Source organism: Nilaparvata lugens, chromosome 4 (genome assembly GCF_014356525.2).
Source record: "Nilaparvata lugens isolate BPH chromosome 4, ASM1435652v1, whole genome shotgun sequence".
In the NCBI taxonomy this organism is placed as follows: Eukaryota; Metazoa; Arthropoda; class Insecta; order Hemiptera; family Delphacidae; genus Nilaparvata; species Nilaparvata lugens.
Window position 1 is genome coordinate 68,851,880 of NC_052507.1, and position 17,179 is coordinate 68,869,058.

The window sequence follows — 17,179 nt, forward strand, 5'->3', positions numbered from 1 at the left end:
AAGTTTTCTATGTAGGCTGATCGTAGTCAGCAACCCATTTGCACATAAGCAGGACTTCCTATATACCGCACCAGAGCCTAGAAAAGAAATGACCGCCGTAGGTGGTGGCCGGCATTGATATTTTAAACGGGTACTAGACAAACTGAGATTTTGACTAACTGAGACGCTCTCTAACAGCTGATTAGTGATTTTTCTCAGTAGGAACTCCTATAAGACCACCACATACAGCGGCCATTCTTTTCTAGGCTCAGGTCTGGTAGTATACAGGTTGTTCTGAAAAAGGTGCCCATAAGACAGGGCATGATTCCTTGGTCCCGAAAAAAAAGTTCCTTCAATGTTTGAAGCAGATTCACTATGTTAAATGTACAATAAACACAAAACATTTTCTCACAAAACTTTTAAAATATTGAAGAGAAAGATGTAAAATAAGTGTATATAAGATGAACGCAGCCTTTAAAAAATAATCCTTAATTACATACAAAATACATGAAAAATAGACAAAATTTGTTAAGCTCTCTAAAAATGTAATATTGAGGATTATTTTTTTTAAAGGTTGAGTTTGTCTATTATAGACTTATTTTACATCTATCTCTTCTAAATTAAATTTTCTACAAGTTTTGTGAGAAAATATTTTGTGTTTATTGTACATTTCACATAGTGAATCTGCTTCAAACCTTGAAGGAACTATTTTTCGGGACCAAGGAATCATGCCCTGTCTTATGGGCACCTTTTTCAGAACAACCTGTATACTACCAGACCTGAGCCTAGAAAAAATGGCCGCCGTATGTGGTGGTCTTATAGGAGTTCCTACTGAGAAAAATCACTAATCAGCTGTTAGAGAGCGTGTCAGTTTGTCGAAATCTCAGTTTGTCTATTACCCGTTTGAAATATCAATGCCGGCCAACAATAACAGCCAACAAGTACTCGCAGGGCCACAGTATACATACAGTATGGAAACTTGGCTAGTACCCTGACGCAAAAATCCGCCATCTTGTTAGTATTGATGATGGTAGGTTCGGATCACTTTAATGATCCGGATCAATTGATCTCGTTCACTGCCACAAGCCAATCAGAATTTTAGGATTGGAACTTCCTGAGGTCACGTGACGTGTCTACTATTTGCACAATGTAAAAAGCATTGGTTAGATAGGCATATTATTGACAGTTTCCATTCTGTACCTATTCTGTGGTAGGGCTTCGTTTCAGCATGAGAACTGAAATTAAGACGAAATCTTTCACCCTGTATAACTTGTTAACTAAGCATTTTCGGACCTATGACAATTAGTACTTCTTTCTTCTTTTTATATGAGGAATCACACCCTGACTTATGGGCACCTTTTTTTCAGAACACTCTGTATAGGAGGTCCTGACATTAGTTAGGGATTAGTGAGAAAATAGTTAAGGCTATTAATAGAAATAGCTAGGTTTAGGGTTAATGGTCAGGATTTAACTTATAAATGAGAATATGCTGTAGTGTTCAGATTTTTTTTTTGATAAGTTTAGAATCAAATACTGTATTCACTAGAATTTCTGAAAGTAACAGTAGCTGTCCCGAAAGTGGTCACTTTCCGATCACTTAGGCCGGTTACAGAGCTCGACCGACCGTCAGTGCGTGCGTCAGTCGCGCTTGTCTTTTCCATAGATATTCCATGTATCCGTACAGAGCAGGACTGACGGCACGCATGCGCACGGTCAGGACCATGCGTTTTACACTGCGTACGAAGACCATTGGTCGAGCTCGTGCGCATCCGTGCCATCGGTCGACTGACGCGCTATTGAAACAAATAGAAGCTTTCAGAGCTGTACTGATCAGTAGCCCGAACGCAACATAACCAATGTGCTGACATTTCTTCCCGACAATCAGCTGATATTGAATTGAAAAGCATAACCCAAGCAATGTGGTATATAATGGTACTAAATTCCCCTTGAAATGTTCTTTGGGCGACCGTCTTTTAATCTTTCGTTCACGGAGATAATAGCTGCAATTAAACAATCTGTAAAGGCGTCCATTTTGTAAGTCAGAAAAACTGATGTACGGATGCGTATGGTCAGGATGGTACATACGCACTGACGGTCGGTTGAGCTCTGTAATCAACTGTTTCTATTCAAAACTTTTTACTTCCTTGCCCTATTACCATAGGTAAGGAAAGTATTGCTTTCCAAAAAAAATTAAGGTACCCTAATTTCAAGTTTTCTATACGTTTCAAGGTCCCCTGAATAAAAAACCATGATTTTTGGGTGTTGGTGTGTGTGTGTGTGTGTGTGTTGTGTGTGTGTGTGTGTGTGTGTGTGTGTGTGTGTGTGTATGTGAACACGATAACTCCATTCCTAATCAACCGAAAGACTTGAAATTTTAAACTTAAGGTCCTTATACCATGAGGATCCGACAATAAGAAATCCAATAAAATTCAATTCAAAATGTCGGAAAAAATGGCGGATAATTACTAAAAAACCTTTCACGGTTTTCTCGAAAACGGCTCTAACGATTTTCTTCAAATTTATACCGTGGATAGCTATTTATAAGCCCTATCAACTGACATGAGTCTCATTTCTGGGAAAATTGCAGGAGCTCCGTAATATTCTTGAAAAAAAATGGCGGATAATCACTAAGAAACCATGTTTTCCCCGGTTTTCTCGAAAATGGCTAACGATTTTCTTCACATTTATACCATGGATAGCTATTTATAAGCCCTATCAACTGACATGAGTCTCATTTCTGGGAAAATTGCAGGAGCTCCGTAATATTCTTGAGAAAAATGACGGATAATTACTAAAAAAACATGTTTTTCACGATTTTCTTAAAAATGACGACCGATTTTTTTCAAATTCATACCCTGTATAGTTAGTTATTTATCATCTCTATTAACTGGCATGAGTCTCCTTCCTGGGAAACTAATGGGGGGTCCACCCCATCTTTGAGAAATGGACTTTGTAACCTCCTTCTTGTGCATGAGGTAGGTAGGTAGAGCAGTTCATAAAAAGAACACATAGTCGAGATATTTCATCTGTAGAACAGCTGTTTTGACGACTTTTAAAAAATCATCGAATTTCACAATCTACACAAAGGAAAAAGTACTCTGAAAACAATTATATATACACAAATACAGAAGTCTGATCGTAGTTTCAAAATAATATGTTGCCGCCAATCGTCATTATGTTATTCCCCTAAATTATTCTCGTTTAAGAATGAGGCTTACAGTTCAATGAGCAAGGAAAGTTGTATGAGTGTACCACACCAGATTTTTCAATTTGTGAATGTCAGTTACACACACAAAGATTTTTTGGACGTACGACTTTTTGCCGTCCTTATGAATTCTACCAGATTGAATAGAACTCGACTAACACATGATTACATCTTATGTTTGTTGAGTTATGTTCAGTCTAGATAAATTTATACGGACGGGAATAATGCTATGTCCAAAAATCGATGTGTATGTAACTATACTTACGTCTTTAATCATTTGTTGTCGTTTACTCATTCACATGATAGTTGTGTAGCGAAAATTATCGCACATTAAGCCCCGCACACACACATCGATTTTTGTTCGTACAGTATTTTGCCGTTCTTATGAATTTTATTAGATTAAGCAGATGATTTCAAACAAATGATGTTTGTCAAGTTTCGTTTAATCTGATAGAATTCATAAGGACGGCAAAATATCGTTTGAACAAAAATCGATATGTGTGTGTGCCGGGCTTTACTTGTAATCGTACAAGTAAACTATTTTACTTGTCGGCGAATGTCTCTTGCACGGCTTGTAACGACTGGAAACATCATGCTCGCCCGGCCACATGACTTGAATAGCTATTAGTGAATTGCAGTTGTTGTGGCAAGTGACTCACGTTTAATTTCGGTGACAGTTCGGATGTAGTTCTTTGTGGTGAGCACGAACTCGTTGTAGACAACCCATTCAGGTCGGTGGTCGAGGCAGGTGGATGGATGCAGCTGGACAACCTGGTTGTCCTTTATTGTCAAGTAATGTCCCGTCCTTTCCAAGTGAGCAACCTGACCAACAACAAAATCATCAACTTTCCAAGTCTACATGTAGCCCTACAGTTATCTAATGGATAAATCACAGACATTTAATAAACTTTTATCAAGAGATTAAATGGAAGAGGAAAGTAAATAGCTCAAGCATCAAGGTAACTTAATTTTTCCCTACCGATCATTTTAATGATGTAATTCTTTTATTATTATTATTAATCAAATCAATTTTATTGTTCACATCATTTGTAACATAAAAATCATCAGTAAAAGAACTTTTCTTCAATAATAAAATTTGATGTAAAATACAGATGACTTCCACCATGAAAAATTAGTTATAACTTAAATATTGAAAATGCTGATGATGATGTCAAGACATAATTGAAGCAAACAATAAATTTTACTACTCACAAAAAAGCAAGAAGCTTTTGTACGTGAGCAGGAGTTGTACAGCTACGTGTGCTAGTTGTACAGTAAGTGACTCACGTTAATTCTTCTTCTTTCTCTCTGCCCCGGTGTGCCTCACAGCGTCGGGGTAGCCTCGGACAACCGCCTCCAGGTGTCGCGATCCGCAGCCAGCCTCCTCATCTGCCCCACAGTCATCCCTCTCTCCTCTCCCAATCTTCTAATGTGTTCATCATACGAGTACCGGGGACGTCCTCTCTTCCGTCTGCCTCCTACAACCACATTTGCGTACTGTTTCACTTTCCTCTCATCGTCCATCCTCTGTACGTGACCCCAATATCCTAATTGCTTTCTGTCGATAACTTCTTTTACATCTTTCATTCCAATTTCCTCCCTGATGCGGTCACTCCTTACTCTGTCTCTCAACGTCCTCCCAGCCGTTCTTCTATGGCACTTCATTGCCACTGCCCTTACTCTACTCATATGCTGTGTCTTCATGGGCCAACTTTCCACCGCATACAGAACTATAGGCTCTATTATACTTTTATAGACCCTATTCTTCACCATAGTACCCACTTCTTTTTTCCCGAAAATACAGTCTTTGGTACCATAGTAAGCCCGGCTAGCCTTGTTGATTCTGTTTCTCAGTTCTTCATCCAGTTTTCCATCTTCATTTATAATGGTGCCAAGGTACTCGTATGATTTTACTTGTTCCATCTGCCGCCCCTCCACTTCTATTATCACTCTCTCACCTTCAGTTCCATTCACCACCATCACCTTGCTCTTATTGATATTCAGTTCCATACCTTTCTCTTGATCTCTTCAAGAGCATCTTGATCTTCTTGAGCAGGAGTTGTACAGCTACGTGTGCTAGTTGTACAGTAAGTGACTCACGTTAATGTGAGCTATAATTCTCATACAAATAAAGAATCAAGTTGTATTTGCTTTGGGATTTGTTCAATTTATTGTTCAGCACTAGAAACATCATAATAGCATGATTTAATGATGAATGAAAAAAATAATAAATGGAGAGGTAGATTGATCTCCATCTCTTAAAACATGGGAGGAGACCATACATTTATTTAGTGATTGCCTCTAACCATAACCACCTCTAATACAAGACCTCGGCCTACGATATTGCAACGTCGCAGTGTAGACCTACAATCTAATACATGATTGGTGAAAGAGATTGAAAAAAATACCAGCTGATCGTTTTCACTAATCATGTATTAGATTCTAGGCCTACACTGCGACGTTGCAATATCGTAGGCCGGGGCCTTGTATTAGAGGTGGCTATGGTCTAGCCTATAAATTTAAAATTATTTGTCAATACAGCATTTGATCAATGTTGTATTTGTCAATACAGCCTACAGTAAAATAGGCTGTAAGCAGCGTGCTCTCGGTACCTAAGTTGGCAGGGTGGCTGCTCAAGGTCAGCTTCACTTACTGAAAGGTATGAGCTCTATAAGATGTCTTCCCAGTTTTTTTTAATAATATTTACATTTACAGCATAATCTTTATAAACTAATCAGAATACATTGAACAGTAGGAGCCCAACATACCTGCATGAAAAATCCGGTTACTAAGGCCTTTCGAATGTTAATGTAGTAATCTTTCGATGAGAACTCAGTGGAAGTTCGCTTCAGGTTGAATCGGTCCATGATTCTTGACAGCTGTTGTCTCACATTGTCACCCGACTTGAGCGATCTGTAGTTCACGAAGTTGTCGTAACACCACTGCACGTCATCTGAATCTGAAATTCATTTGCAACATAAGTTTACCATCAACAACTTGACACTTGAACACTAAACATGAATTTGCTCATAGATTTTCCAATATAATTCACTCACACACGATCTAATCTACAATTCATTGACAATCAATTCAATTTACCATGAAATTTCTCCCTCAAGAAGGAAAAGTAAAATACATCAGAGAAAGAAAATACAATATATTCTATAATTCCATGTTTTTGATTGTTTTAAACCTTACTTGACTAAAAAAATAAATTCGCATGGCTTTTTGTTGGTGAAGATTCTCGCGGGAAGGCCCTTCCTCGCCTGAATATATATAATAATTAAAGCCGTCAATGATCCTTACGACTCTCATAATTTAGCCGGGATCGATAATCAACGGGCCCGTAAACTCAACTATAATTACAGGAATTTCAAACTTGATTCATGCTGAGAAATTTTAGGATTTTCAAGAGGTTGTTCTAGTTGAAGAAGACAAGTGGTTTTCTACCTTCAGCATAAATAAATACTCGGTTTCAACATCAAGATAATTAAAGTGCAGTTAGGTTTTGATAATATAAGTAATTAATTAATTCTTTTTATTGATTCATACACAAATCAGAGCATTGTCAAAGTCATGAATCATCAACTTTAAAAAATAAAAACTAATTTAAGTAAAGAAGACAATATTATCACAAGGACTAGACCATATTAAGCGGTTTTTCAGACGCTAATTCAATCAGCCAATAGGAGAGCTTCCAGCACTACCGACTCTAAAAATGTCTGAAAAGACGCTTGATATGGTCTCGCCTTTGAAATTCATCGGCTTTCTATTATAATTTTTTTGGAAAGATGAGATTTGAAGGGATACATAAGACCGAGCGGTCTGATGATTTATTCCTTACTCACAATGAATTACAATGATGAATGACATTGTAGAGCAAGTTTCGTGAATAGATAAACATTAAACAGATAAATAGATCAACATTGTTTTATTGATAAGGATAAAGATAGGTTCAATACAGGAGAGTTGTTCCACTCATACAATACCAGATATAGACAAAACCTCAGAGACAACATTCATCGAAGTAGAGAGGGGTGTAACTTTTATAGGTGGTCAGTGGGATGAAAAGTGGAAATGATTTTTTTTATGAAAATGACATTAATTGTGTTTATACCTCCTTTTATTCCATTCATATTTCAAAACTTGTAAAAGCTTTCTTTCAATTTTATTATATTATTCAATTCTTAGGTTCAATTTAAATATACTTTTCATTTGTTAGGTTCAATAGTTGAACTACAGTTGAATAGGGTACTTACTCTGCTTGAATGCGTGATAGACGTTGAGCAGTGTGAGATGATCGCCATCGATGTGTGCGAATCGCAGCTTGGCGTCGTCAGCCGGCTTCTTGGCCTCGTTCGGTCGCACAAAGCACTGCGGGACTAGACAAGGAGGGAGGTCGACCATCCGACCCATTTTAGTAATCACACCTCTCACACCTCACACCTCTTACCTCCTCGGCCCCAGAGCCCCAGCCTACTGAACCACCTGACCCCAGTTACAATCTGCTCTCTGTCCCATCACACCTCCATCACACCTCATCGTACAGCTCTTGCCTAAATGCTCACAGCCACTCTAGACTACTCTATTTATTCAACGAGAACCGTCTTTCAATTCAGGCTCACAAGCAATTCAAAACAGCTGACAGAAAGTGTTCATTTTGATGAATTTCACTAAATTATTTTTGAAGTGAAGTAAATTATTGTGATGTGAAGTAACCATACTTTGGACATTTATTGGATTAAATTAATTATTTAGGAACAGAAGTTTTGGCTAGCGCCTGTTTTCAATTCCGTTATTATAATTGTTACGGCTGTTTAAAGGCTGAAAATAAACTTTCTACTAGTGATATTTTTAAAAAGTTTTTCAATTTGTATATCATGAAGCTATCAGAATGGAAAAGTTTTCTCAGGAAAACATTTTTCTTCGATCATACTTTTTGAGATACGAATGCCTGAATTTTAAATTTTTGGGACAGAACATTTCAAATTCAGCAAGAGATAAATCCATGAGTTTTAGAGAATAAACTCTTCTTGGTATTGTTGATTGAATAAAACAAAAAAAAATTTAAAAATAGAAATTTTCGAAAAAGTTATTAAATTTACCAAAAATAACTCAACTAAAAGTTATTTTTGGTCATTTCTGGTAAATTGAATAATTTTCTTAAAAAATGATATTTTCAGAAAATTTTTGTTTTATTTGATCAACAATACCATGAAGAATTTAGCGTCTGAGTGTCGGTTGCACAACAGCCGGTTAAATTTTAACCGTGATCAATTCTACGAGAACTAATCAGAGAAGCCGTCTTATCAAAAAGACCTTCTCTGATTGGTTCTCGTGAAATTAATCACGGTTAAAATTTAACCGGCTGTAGTGCAACCGGGACTAAATCTTGTAGATTTATCTCTCACCAAATTTGAAATGTTGTCCCAAAAATTTAAACTTCAGGCGCTCATATCTCAAAAAGTAATGATCTGAAGAAAATGTTTTCCTGGAAAACTTTTTCATTTTGATAGCTTGTTAGTATACAAATCAAAAAACTTTGAAAGATATCAGCAGTAGAAAGTTTATTTTTAGCCATTACACAGCCTTAATCAATAAATAATAAAATAATTTTCTCAAGTTCCTTAGAGATTTTCTTTTCAACACCTTACATCATACCTCCTTATTTTCCCTTCCAAATACCCCTTCCCATTTCAAAACGTTTCTTCAATTTGGTTTTATCATTCAATAGTCCTACAGTTTTCTTTTATTTAGTTCAATAGTCCTACATTTTCAATATTACTTCTATAACTAAAACTGTATTAAGGTCAACTTCTACTTTAATTGTACATTTTCCTACAGTAAACATTTGATTTAATAATATTAATGTACTGTGAACTCTTTCCTTACGATTAAAATCGTCTATGTGGGAAAAATCTCAACTTAGGCTAGGCACACACCAGTTAGTAAAGACAAGACATGATCAGACACGTTTAGTCACAATACTTCACATAGTTGCTTATGGAGACATTTCTAATTGCAGTGACTGATCAGTGTGTCATGAGCAACTATGTGAAGTATTGTGACTAAACGTGTCTGATCATTTCTTGTTTTGTCTTGACTAACAGGTGTGCGCCTAGCCTTCATTACTGTGTCACTTTCTTATTTTTGAAAAGACTTTCAAGTAGTGAACAAAGCATTGAATAGTAAGCATTCATTTCAATTATTGTATACCCTTGTCAAATCCATCAAGGTAATGTGTTATTCATACAATAAATTACTTTTGGAATGAGACTTTTTGATTCCAAATATAGATGGAAGTTTCGATAAATTATTAGAAACACAGTCATCATGAAATAAAGCTTCTGCTCAACGTAAACGCATAAATGAATCAGTAACCCCAATGGTATTTTGCATCTAACCAAAATGTATCTTAGTTTTTGCAAGTGCCTGCGTAACATTTAAGCAAGAGTGATACTATGTGACAGAGTCAGAATTCAACTTTAGAATTTAAATATCATCGGATAACATGGTCAAAGGCATAATAATAAATCATTATACAAAATAGAATCTAGAAAAATAAAATTTCCTTCTCAAAATGTTCTTCAATTCTACACAAATTGGTTCAATACTTTGAATTGTAGTTCAATCTGTGAGAAGTCAAGTTGTTCTTTACATTGTTTATTCATTCACATGCAGAGCTATTTTTTCAATAACTATACAGTGATAAGTTTCATACTGCAGTAATACGAAATTCTTGTTCTAACAAACTATTGATATCTGAGCAGGGGTATTTTCTTCCCCTGTAAATAATATTGTAGATCCCTTAAGAGAAGCCATCTATGAGATCAACTGAATGTTTAGTTTCATAACAAAAATATTTCAAGTGTTGATCCAACACAATAGCATGCAATTAAAAAATCATTAAAGGTATTCGTTTGACAAGAATACAGCCCTTGAGTTCACCAAAGGAATTATTAGGAAATCAAGATTCCTCGATTATAAATTAGAAACATTCCATTTGAAGAATGTAGTTTAGTATAAGTTAGTATGATACCTAATATATAAGTCTAAAGACGTTAAGATATTTTTTTGTCAGTGAAGAAATATTATAAGTATACCTTGAAGAGAAAGATAATAGCGCACAAGAATTCTGATTCTCATATAAATTAATCTTTCTCAACTAACATCGTGTTCCTTGAACAACATTACTGTATTATACGACTACAAATAAGCATAGTTTTCTAACTAGTAGCAATATTAACATCACTAAAAATTAGAAATCAAATAAAACTCTCTCAGTTAAAGCTTCACTAATGCACAAAGACAAATGGTAATGAACTATCTCCGAGGCATTATTGTAGTTCACCTACTTGAATTGGTAAGATAAATACAGAATTAGGTAACAAATAATGAGACAATGATGAAGGTAGGAGAGACAATAATGTCTCATTCATTAACACAAGCATTGAACTATTTCAGAGGCATTGGTGTAGTTCACCTACTGTGTGAGTTGTTAATGACTAGGATAGGATGGGATAGCATACCCGACAGCATGGCAGTGATGGATAGTATCTCGTTGGAGCAGTTGAGCGAGCAGCTGGCAATGAGCAGCTTGGCGAGCTGGGGGTCGAGGGGAAACTCTGCCATCACCGCGCCGAGGTCGGTGAGGTTGCCGTCGTCGTCCAGGGCCGCCAGGTAGTTCAGCAGCTCCAGGGCGCGCATCAGCGTCTCTGGTGCTTAACACACACAACCATATGCAACACATTAGCTTTCTTCATAAATCCATTCACACACAAAAATTCCACTCATATTCTGCTTGAAAAATCATTCACCTACTTATAGATTTCCTCAACAATTATTCCCTAAAAAGACATTATTCATTTATTAGCATTTGAACAAATGCTATTTTTCATTAATTTTCATAGAGTTCCTCACCCTACTATATTCATTTATTTGAGCAAACAATACAATAGTCGGAAAAGAAAAAACAGGCTATTGCCCAAAACTTCTTCAATTTCCTAATTTTGTCTTAAATTGTCCAAATATTAAGTAGGTTATGTCAATTTCAATTTATACACCAAATCATCAATCTGAATATACAAATCAGAATAAAACAAACAATTTCAAATTTAGATAAATTGATAATAAAACATCCGTAAAAACATGGAACAAACTACAAAATAATTCTATAAAAACACAAAAATTTTGAGTTGATATTAAATTAACAATTAATATTAATATATATTAATTCAGAGAATGAGCAGTGGGAAGGCACCCGGACCTGATGAATTATCAGTCGACATGATTAGGGCAGCTGGACCGATTGGAATACAATGGTTTTACCGAGTTCTGAAATGCATCTGGAAAAACAAAGTAATCCCAGAGGACTGGAAGAAAGGAGAAATAATTCCCTTGTTTAAAAAAGGAAGTAAGAAGAATTGTAAAAATTATAGGGGAATCACCTTGATGAGCCACTGTGCGAAAATCTTCGAAAGAATATTACTAAACAGAATCAGCCCAAAAATCGAGTTTGAACAAAGTGAGGAACAATATGGTTTTCGACCAGGCCGCAGTACAGTAGATCTTATATTCTCCATAAGACAACTGATGGAAAAGAGCTGGGAATATAATAAGAAGATTGTGATGCTATTTATAGACATAGAGAAAGCGTATGATTCAGTGGATAGGCAAGGTTTGTGGCAGGAAATGGAAAATTTTGGGATTGAGAAAGAACATATTGGCATAATAAAGGAGATGTATAGGGGATATAAGTGCAGAGTAAGAACACAAAGTGGTTGTACAGACGAGTTTGAAGTAAGGAATGGGCTAAAACAGGGAAGTATTCTATCACCAGCCTTGTTCAATGTAGTTATGGAAGGAATGAATAGACAAGTGAGAGAGGAAGTAGGAGAAAGGGATAAGAAAATTATATTTGCGGATGATATGATGATTTGGGGAGAAACAGTTGAGGATGTACAGATGCAGTTGGATGCTTGGAGCAGGGTTATGGAGAAATATGGTCTGAAAATAAGCAGGGAAAAGAGTGAAGTAATGGTTTTTGGAAGGGATGACAATTTTGCCGGAGATATCAGATTGAATGGAGAACCCCTGAAAAATGTTGGAAGTTTCAGGTACTTGGGCAGTGAAATTGCAGATGATGGGAGAATAAACCACGAGATAACTAGAAGATTACAAAAGGGGGGGAATTTCTACCAAACAGTGAAACATTTGATTTGGGATGGAAAAGTACCAGAAAAGGCAAAGATTATGATGTACAAGATGTATTACGTACCCATCATATTATACGGAGCCGAGACATGGACGATGACGGAAAGAGAGTGGAGTCGAATACAGGCAGGAGAAATGAGGTTCCTCAGGGCAATAAAGGGGAAGACACGAAGAGACAGAGTTAGAAATGAGGATATAAGAAGAGAATTGAAGATGGGGAGTATAAGGGAAAAGGTTGAAAGTATGAGACTACGCTGGTTTGGGCACATGAAGAGAATGAGAGAGGATCGGCTGCCAAGGAGAATGGAGGAGATGAGGATTGAAGGGAGGAGACCAAGAGGACGACCGCGACGACGATGGACAGACTCAGTGGCCAACGAAGTGGAGAAGAGAGGACACCGATGGCGGCAGGTGGAGGACGAGCGATGGTGGGAGGACCGAACAAGATGGAGAGGCATTGTAAACACCCAGACCCGGCACTAGCTGGAACGGGACCCGGATATGTATGTATGCATGTATTAATATTATAGTAATATTAATCCGATTGAGTCAGGAGAGGCGGTGATCACTTGTTTTGTCGACCTCTCCAAGGCTTTTGACTGATTAAATGTAGAGCTGACTAATCTCAGACATCTTGGTTTTGGGGGATCTGCATTGAAATGGATGGGTTCTTATACTAATCAAGTTCTCAACTAATCTTTCTCATAATATACTTGTACTACCTACTGTATACCTGTGTTACTTGGTATGACTTACAGACTAGATTCTGATCGTCTGCTTTGCTTTTTTTCATTCAGTTGAGGGAGAATTTTTTTATTCATTCATTTATACAATAAGTACATTATCAAAATGAATAGTAAGGATAAATTATTTTCAACGAAGATTGAATTAATATTTAATGAATGAGTGCTTTTGACTATTCTGAAGGACTATTACTGTGACTATTGTAATAGTCAAAGACTAATTTGTGACAAAATATAGAATTTCCAAGTAATATCTGTGCCATGCATTTTGTAAGCCCCTTGACTTGTCTGAAGTCGTTCTAGTCTAATCAGATGTAATGTATTACTACCATTATGTATTGTTATATTTCGTTTATTTAGAAGTTGCTTTACCATTTTAACTGGATGCCTCGATTTATAAGGGGATTTAAGCAAATAATTCTCCAATTCATCGATCAAAATTTCTGTACTATTTTTCATCAAGTAAATTAAAAAGAATAAAAATTAAATTCAATCATGTCCAGATTTTGTAGAATGCATATTCCACTAATGAATGAACAGCACCTGAAAAATGAAAATACAAAGATAAAACTATAGAAAATTGATCAATTATTCATGCTTAAAATTATAATACCTGGAGGGTCCATGAAATCAAAGTGCACCAAATCATCAATTCCGAGCTTTTTCAATTGAAGAACAACCGATCCCAAATTTGATCGCAGGATTTCTGGGTAAGTGTTTTCTTGCATTTCATTTTTGTACGCTTTTTCTGTGTATAACCTGCAAAACAAAAATACAATAATTAGAGGAATGCTATCTTAGCCAGAATCGTTTACTATAGCCTAGGTTAAAAATTCTAATAAATTTTTCTCAAACAGTCAAATTTAAATGATTTTCTAAAATAATTGACGAATTCCAATTAGAAGATTTTTTTTCAAAATTTCAAGAATTGAACAAACTTAAAACTTTAATTTCATTTATTAATTGTTGAATGTGATAGCCTACCTGAAGCACTTTCCAGGTCTCGTACGGCCGGCGCGTCCTGCTCTCTGCTGGGCCGATGCTTTACTAATAGGAGAAACTAGTAGCGATTCTACACGAATACGGGGATTGTACACCTGCAATCATAAAAAAACAGTGATTAAAATGATCACGCACTACACAATTGATCATGTTAGAAAATCAACAAAGGGCTCCAAAATAGTTCAACTTTGTCAATCGAAAGAAGGATATTTAAGGAACAATCGAAATATCTGTGAGATTATTACTTCTCAATAATCTTGGAAATAAATATAAATCAAAAAGCCCTAAACTTCAACAACATTTGGTACAACCAAGAATTGTGCACCAACTAAAATGAATAATACCAGCACATTGGTACAGATTATTGTTAATGTTATAAACATTAGCTTCAAAGACAGCTAAAAACAAATTAATGAAATCGAAAGTAATTCAGAGTTATACATCAATATACCTGAATAGCGAGAGTTAAAATGTAATTTTCGGTGACTAACGAAACATTCTATGCTGATTACAGATTTTTGTCAAATTCCTCCCAATGAATGTCTCAATTTATCAATAGGAATACTCATGACAAAGAAATATTTTATTTTAGGCACAGTTAGTCAAAATGATGTGTCCATGCTCACCATATATAATATCAGTTGAACGTGGTTTGCATGCTATAAAAACTAGTGTCCTTATCTCCCTATTCATTCCACTATTGAGGTGTATGAGGACAACTATATATATTTTTAAAGGGATAGAGAAGTTTGTTTCAGTATCAAAATATACGTAAACCTAGATAATAGTACGATCATCATAGTTAACCGCACGAGAATTTAGTAGGAAGAAATTGGAACAGCTACCTTCTCACCCTTCCCCCCGCACCCATATACGTTGCCGATTCGTCAGGTGCATTATAAAAATATGATTTCTCATTTCAGTTTCAGATTTCTGATTTCATTTCTCAATCAGTCGTGTACAAAGTTGATCTACTCTTTTTTGGCAACGTTGAAATCATCTGTTCCACCATCGGACTATCTTCGTGCGATTGACTACAGCCAGGTCATGAACATAACAGTCTACAGGTCGGTTAATGAAATATGATAAAAACTGTGACCATTGTAGAACTGTAGTTGGACTGACCTTCTGTTTGGCGAAGCCGGGATCGATGACAAAGACGACGCCGTCGATGGTGAGCGACGTCTCGGCGATGTTGGTGGAGACGACCACCTTGCGGCCGATGGCGCCGTTGGGCTTGTTGGGCGGCGCCGGCTCGAATATGCGCTGCTGCAGGTTGGGGGGCAGCGTCGAGTAGAGCGGGATGCACTTCAGCTCGCCCACGTCCGGACCCAGGTTGTCGATTTCGCGCTTGATGCGCTTGCACGCCTCCTCGATTTCCTAACAACACCATACACCACCACATCTCACAATCATATTCAAATTGAAAAATCAAAATAAGTTATATTTAACAAGGTTGTGAACATATTTCAAACAATTATAATTGACCGAGCGAAGTGATGTCCAAGATTCAAGTCGATGCAAACTAAACGTTTGCATTTCCCTTGATGTTTTTGTGTATGTATGTATGTTCCGCATTTACGGCGAAACGCGGCAATAGATTCTCATGAAATTTGACAGGAATGTTCCTTTTTGAATTGCGCGTCGATGTATAACTGAGGTTTTTTAAAAGTATGCATTTCAAGTAAATATGAAAAGAAAAGGAATTTTATCAATACTCCAATGAAGAGGATTATTAATTGCATACAATGACGCATGCAATTAATAACTAGTAGCATAGTAACTGAAGAAAATCTCTCAGGGCACGGCTTGAGGCTGACCAGTTGACAGTATGTCTTGTGGAAGATCAGCTTTTGGTGATAGTTGCTTACAACATATGATTGGATTAATCGATACGTCAACCCAACCAGCCATTGGCCGTTTTCACACCGATATCTGGATGACAAGGACAGCATATTTACCCTAATGAACAGTATTTAGCCGAGTCCACACTGAACAAATGTTTGATATACACTTTGAAAAGTTTAGAAAATTATTGTCAAACAAAAAATTATTGTTTTTCCAAACATGTTCAGTGTTTGCTGTAAAACATAAAAACCGCAGTACTTCAGTCAGTTGATAGAAGTACACAGAGCGAGCGAATGCTTCCACGTGATTCAGAGATTCTTCTTCCAATGACATGTGTCCATGTTTCTGGACCGGAGAGCTAAACGGAATGTCTTCTAATAGATTTCGTTGTAGCGTTCTACTTGTCCATTACCTTGAGGGTTGTAGGGAGTCGTACAACTGGCAATACCCTTGGATATTAAATTATTTTTAATTTCTTTTGATAGAAAATTGGTGCCTCTATCTGTGTGTATGTATGATGGATAGCCTCAAACACAATAAAAAAACAGCAACTTACTGACAGAAAACACCGCAATAGACCTGCTTCTGACTAGGAACTCGCAGTCTGACAACAAACAGTTTGCCAGTTGTCGCTCTCAGAGCGAACATTCAGTCCAAACAAATTAATTTTGTTCAACACTATTTAAACATCAATATTAAATTTTTAATTCCAATTGTATTTTAGATGAAGCTTTGAAACTCGGTATGGCTCCATATGGCCATGCAGCTGATTTCACAATGTTTTCAGATGATATTGTTTGTCTTATAAAAGTATGATTTTACGAAAAGGATTAATTTCTCTGATATTCTTCGACCAATCTTTATAAATAAGGTATCCTTGATATCTTGATAAAATTTGCTAACTTTTTTGTCTCTTGTAAATTTTCTGTAAAGTGAACGATTTTCGTGGAATTTGCCATCAAAAATTCTAAATGGCTGCAATTTTGGAAATTTACATCGAACATTTTTCATTTCATTTTTCAAAATTGAGTATTTATAGCATTAATATTCATGCCAAATTTCAGATCCATACAACATTTCGTTCATGAGATGAAAATTACTAAGTGAAAAAAAAACAAAATGGCAGCTATAAGGATAACCAACCGCTGAGTTTTGGATACTTCAAATACGACATTTGTAGCCTGCTATC

At 36.3% G+C, this 17,179-nt stretch overlaps 2 protein-coding genes across 2 annotated transcripts in view; both read right to left on the reverse strand.

Moving 5' to 3' along the window:
• The window catches only part of LOC111045496 (neurofilament heavy polypeptide), a 34,456-nt gene extending 24,070 nt beyond the window's left edge, over positions 1–10,386 (reverse strand). The window contains exon 1 of the mRNA XM_039426328.1: positions 10,374–10,386. The gene's annotated coding sequence lies outside the window, so the exon portion shown is untranslated. The remainder of the gene's footprint in view (positions 1–10,373) is intronic.
• LOC111045487 (putative pre-mRNA-splicing factor ATP-dependent RNA helicase PRP1) overlaps positions 1–17,179 on the reverse strand; it is a 36,856-nt gene that overhangs the window by 1,181 nt on the left and 18,496 nt on the right. The window contains exons 8-14 of the mRNA XM_039426325.1: positions 15,268–15,522; positions 14,125–14,237; positions 13,754–13,899; positions 10,714–10,905; positions 7,444–7,566; positions 5,953–6,143; positions 3,844–4,006 (exon numbers count right to left, since the gene is read on the reverse strand). Of these exons, the coding sequence (XP_039282259.1) occupies positions 3,844–4,006; positions 5,953–6,143; positions 7,444–7,566; positions 10,714–10,905; positions 13,754–13,899; positions 14,125–14,237; positions 15,268–15,522 (1,183 nt within the window). The remainder of the gene's footprint in view (positions 1–3,843; positions 4,007–5,952; positions 6,144–7,443; positions 7,567–10,713; positions 10,906–13,753; positions 13,900–14,124; positions 14,238–15,267; positions 15,523–17,179) is intronic.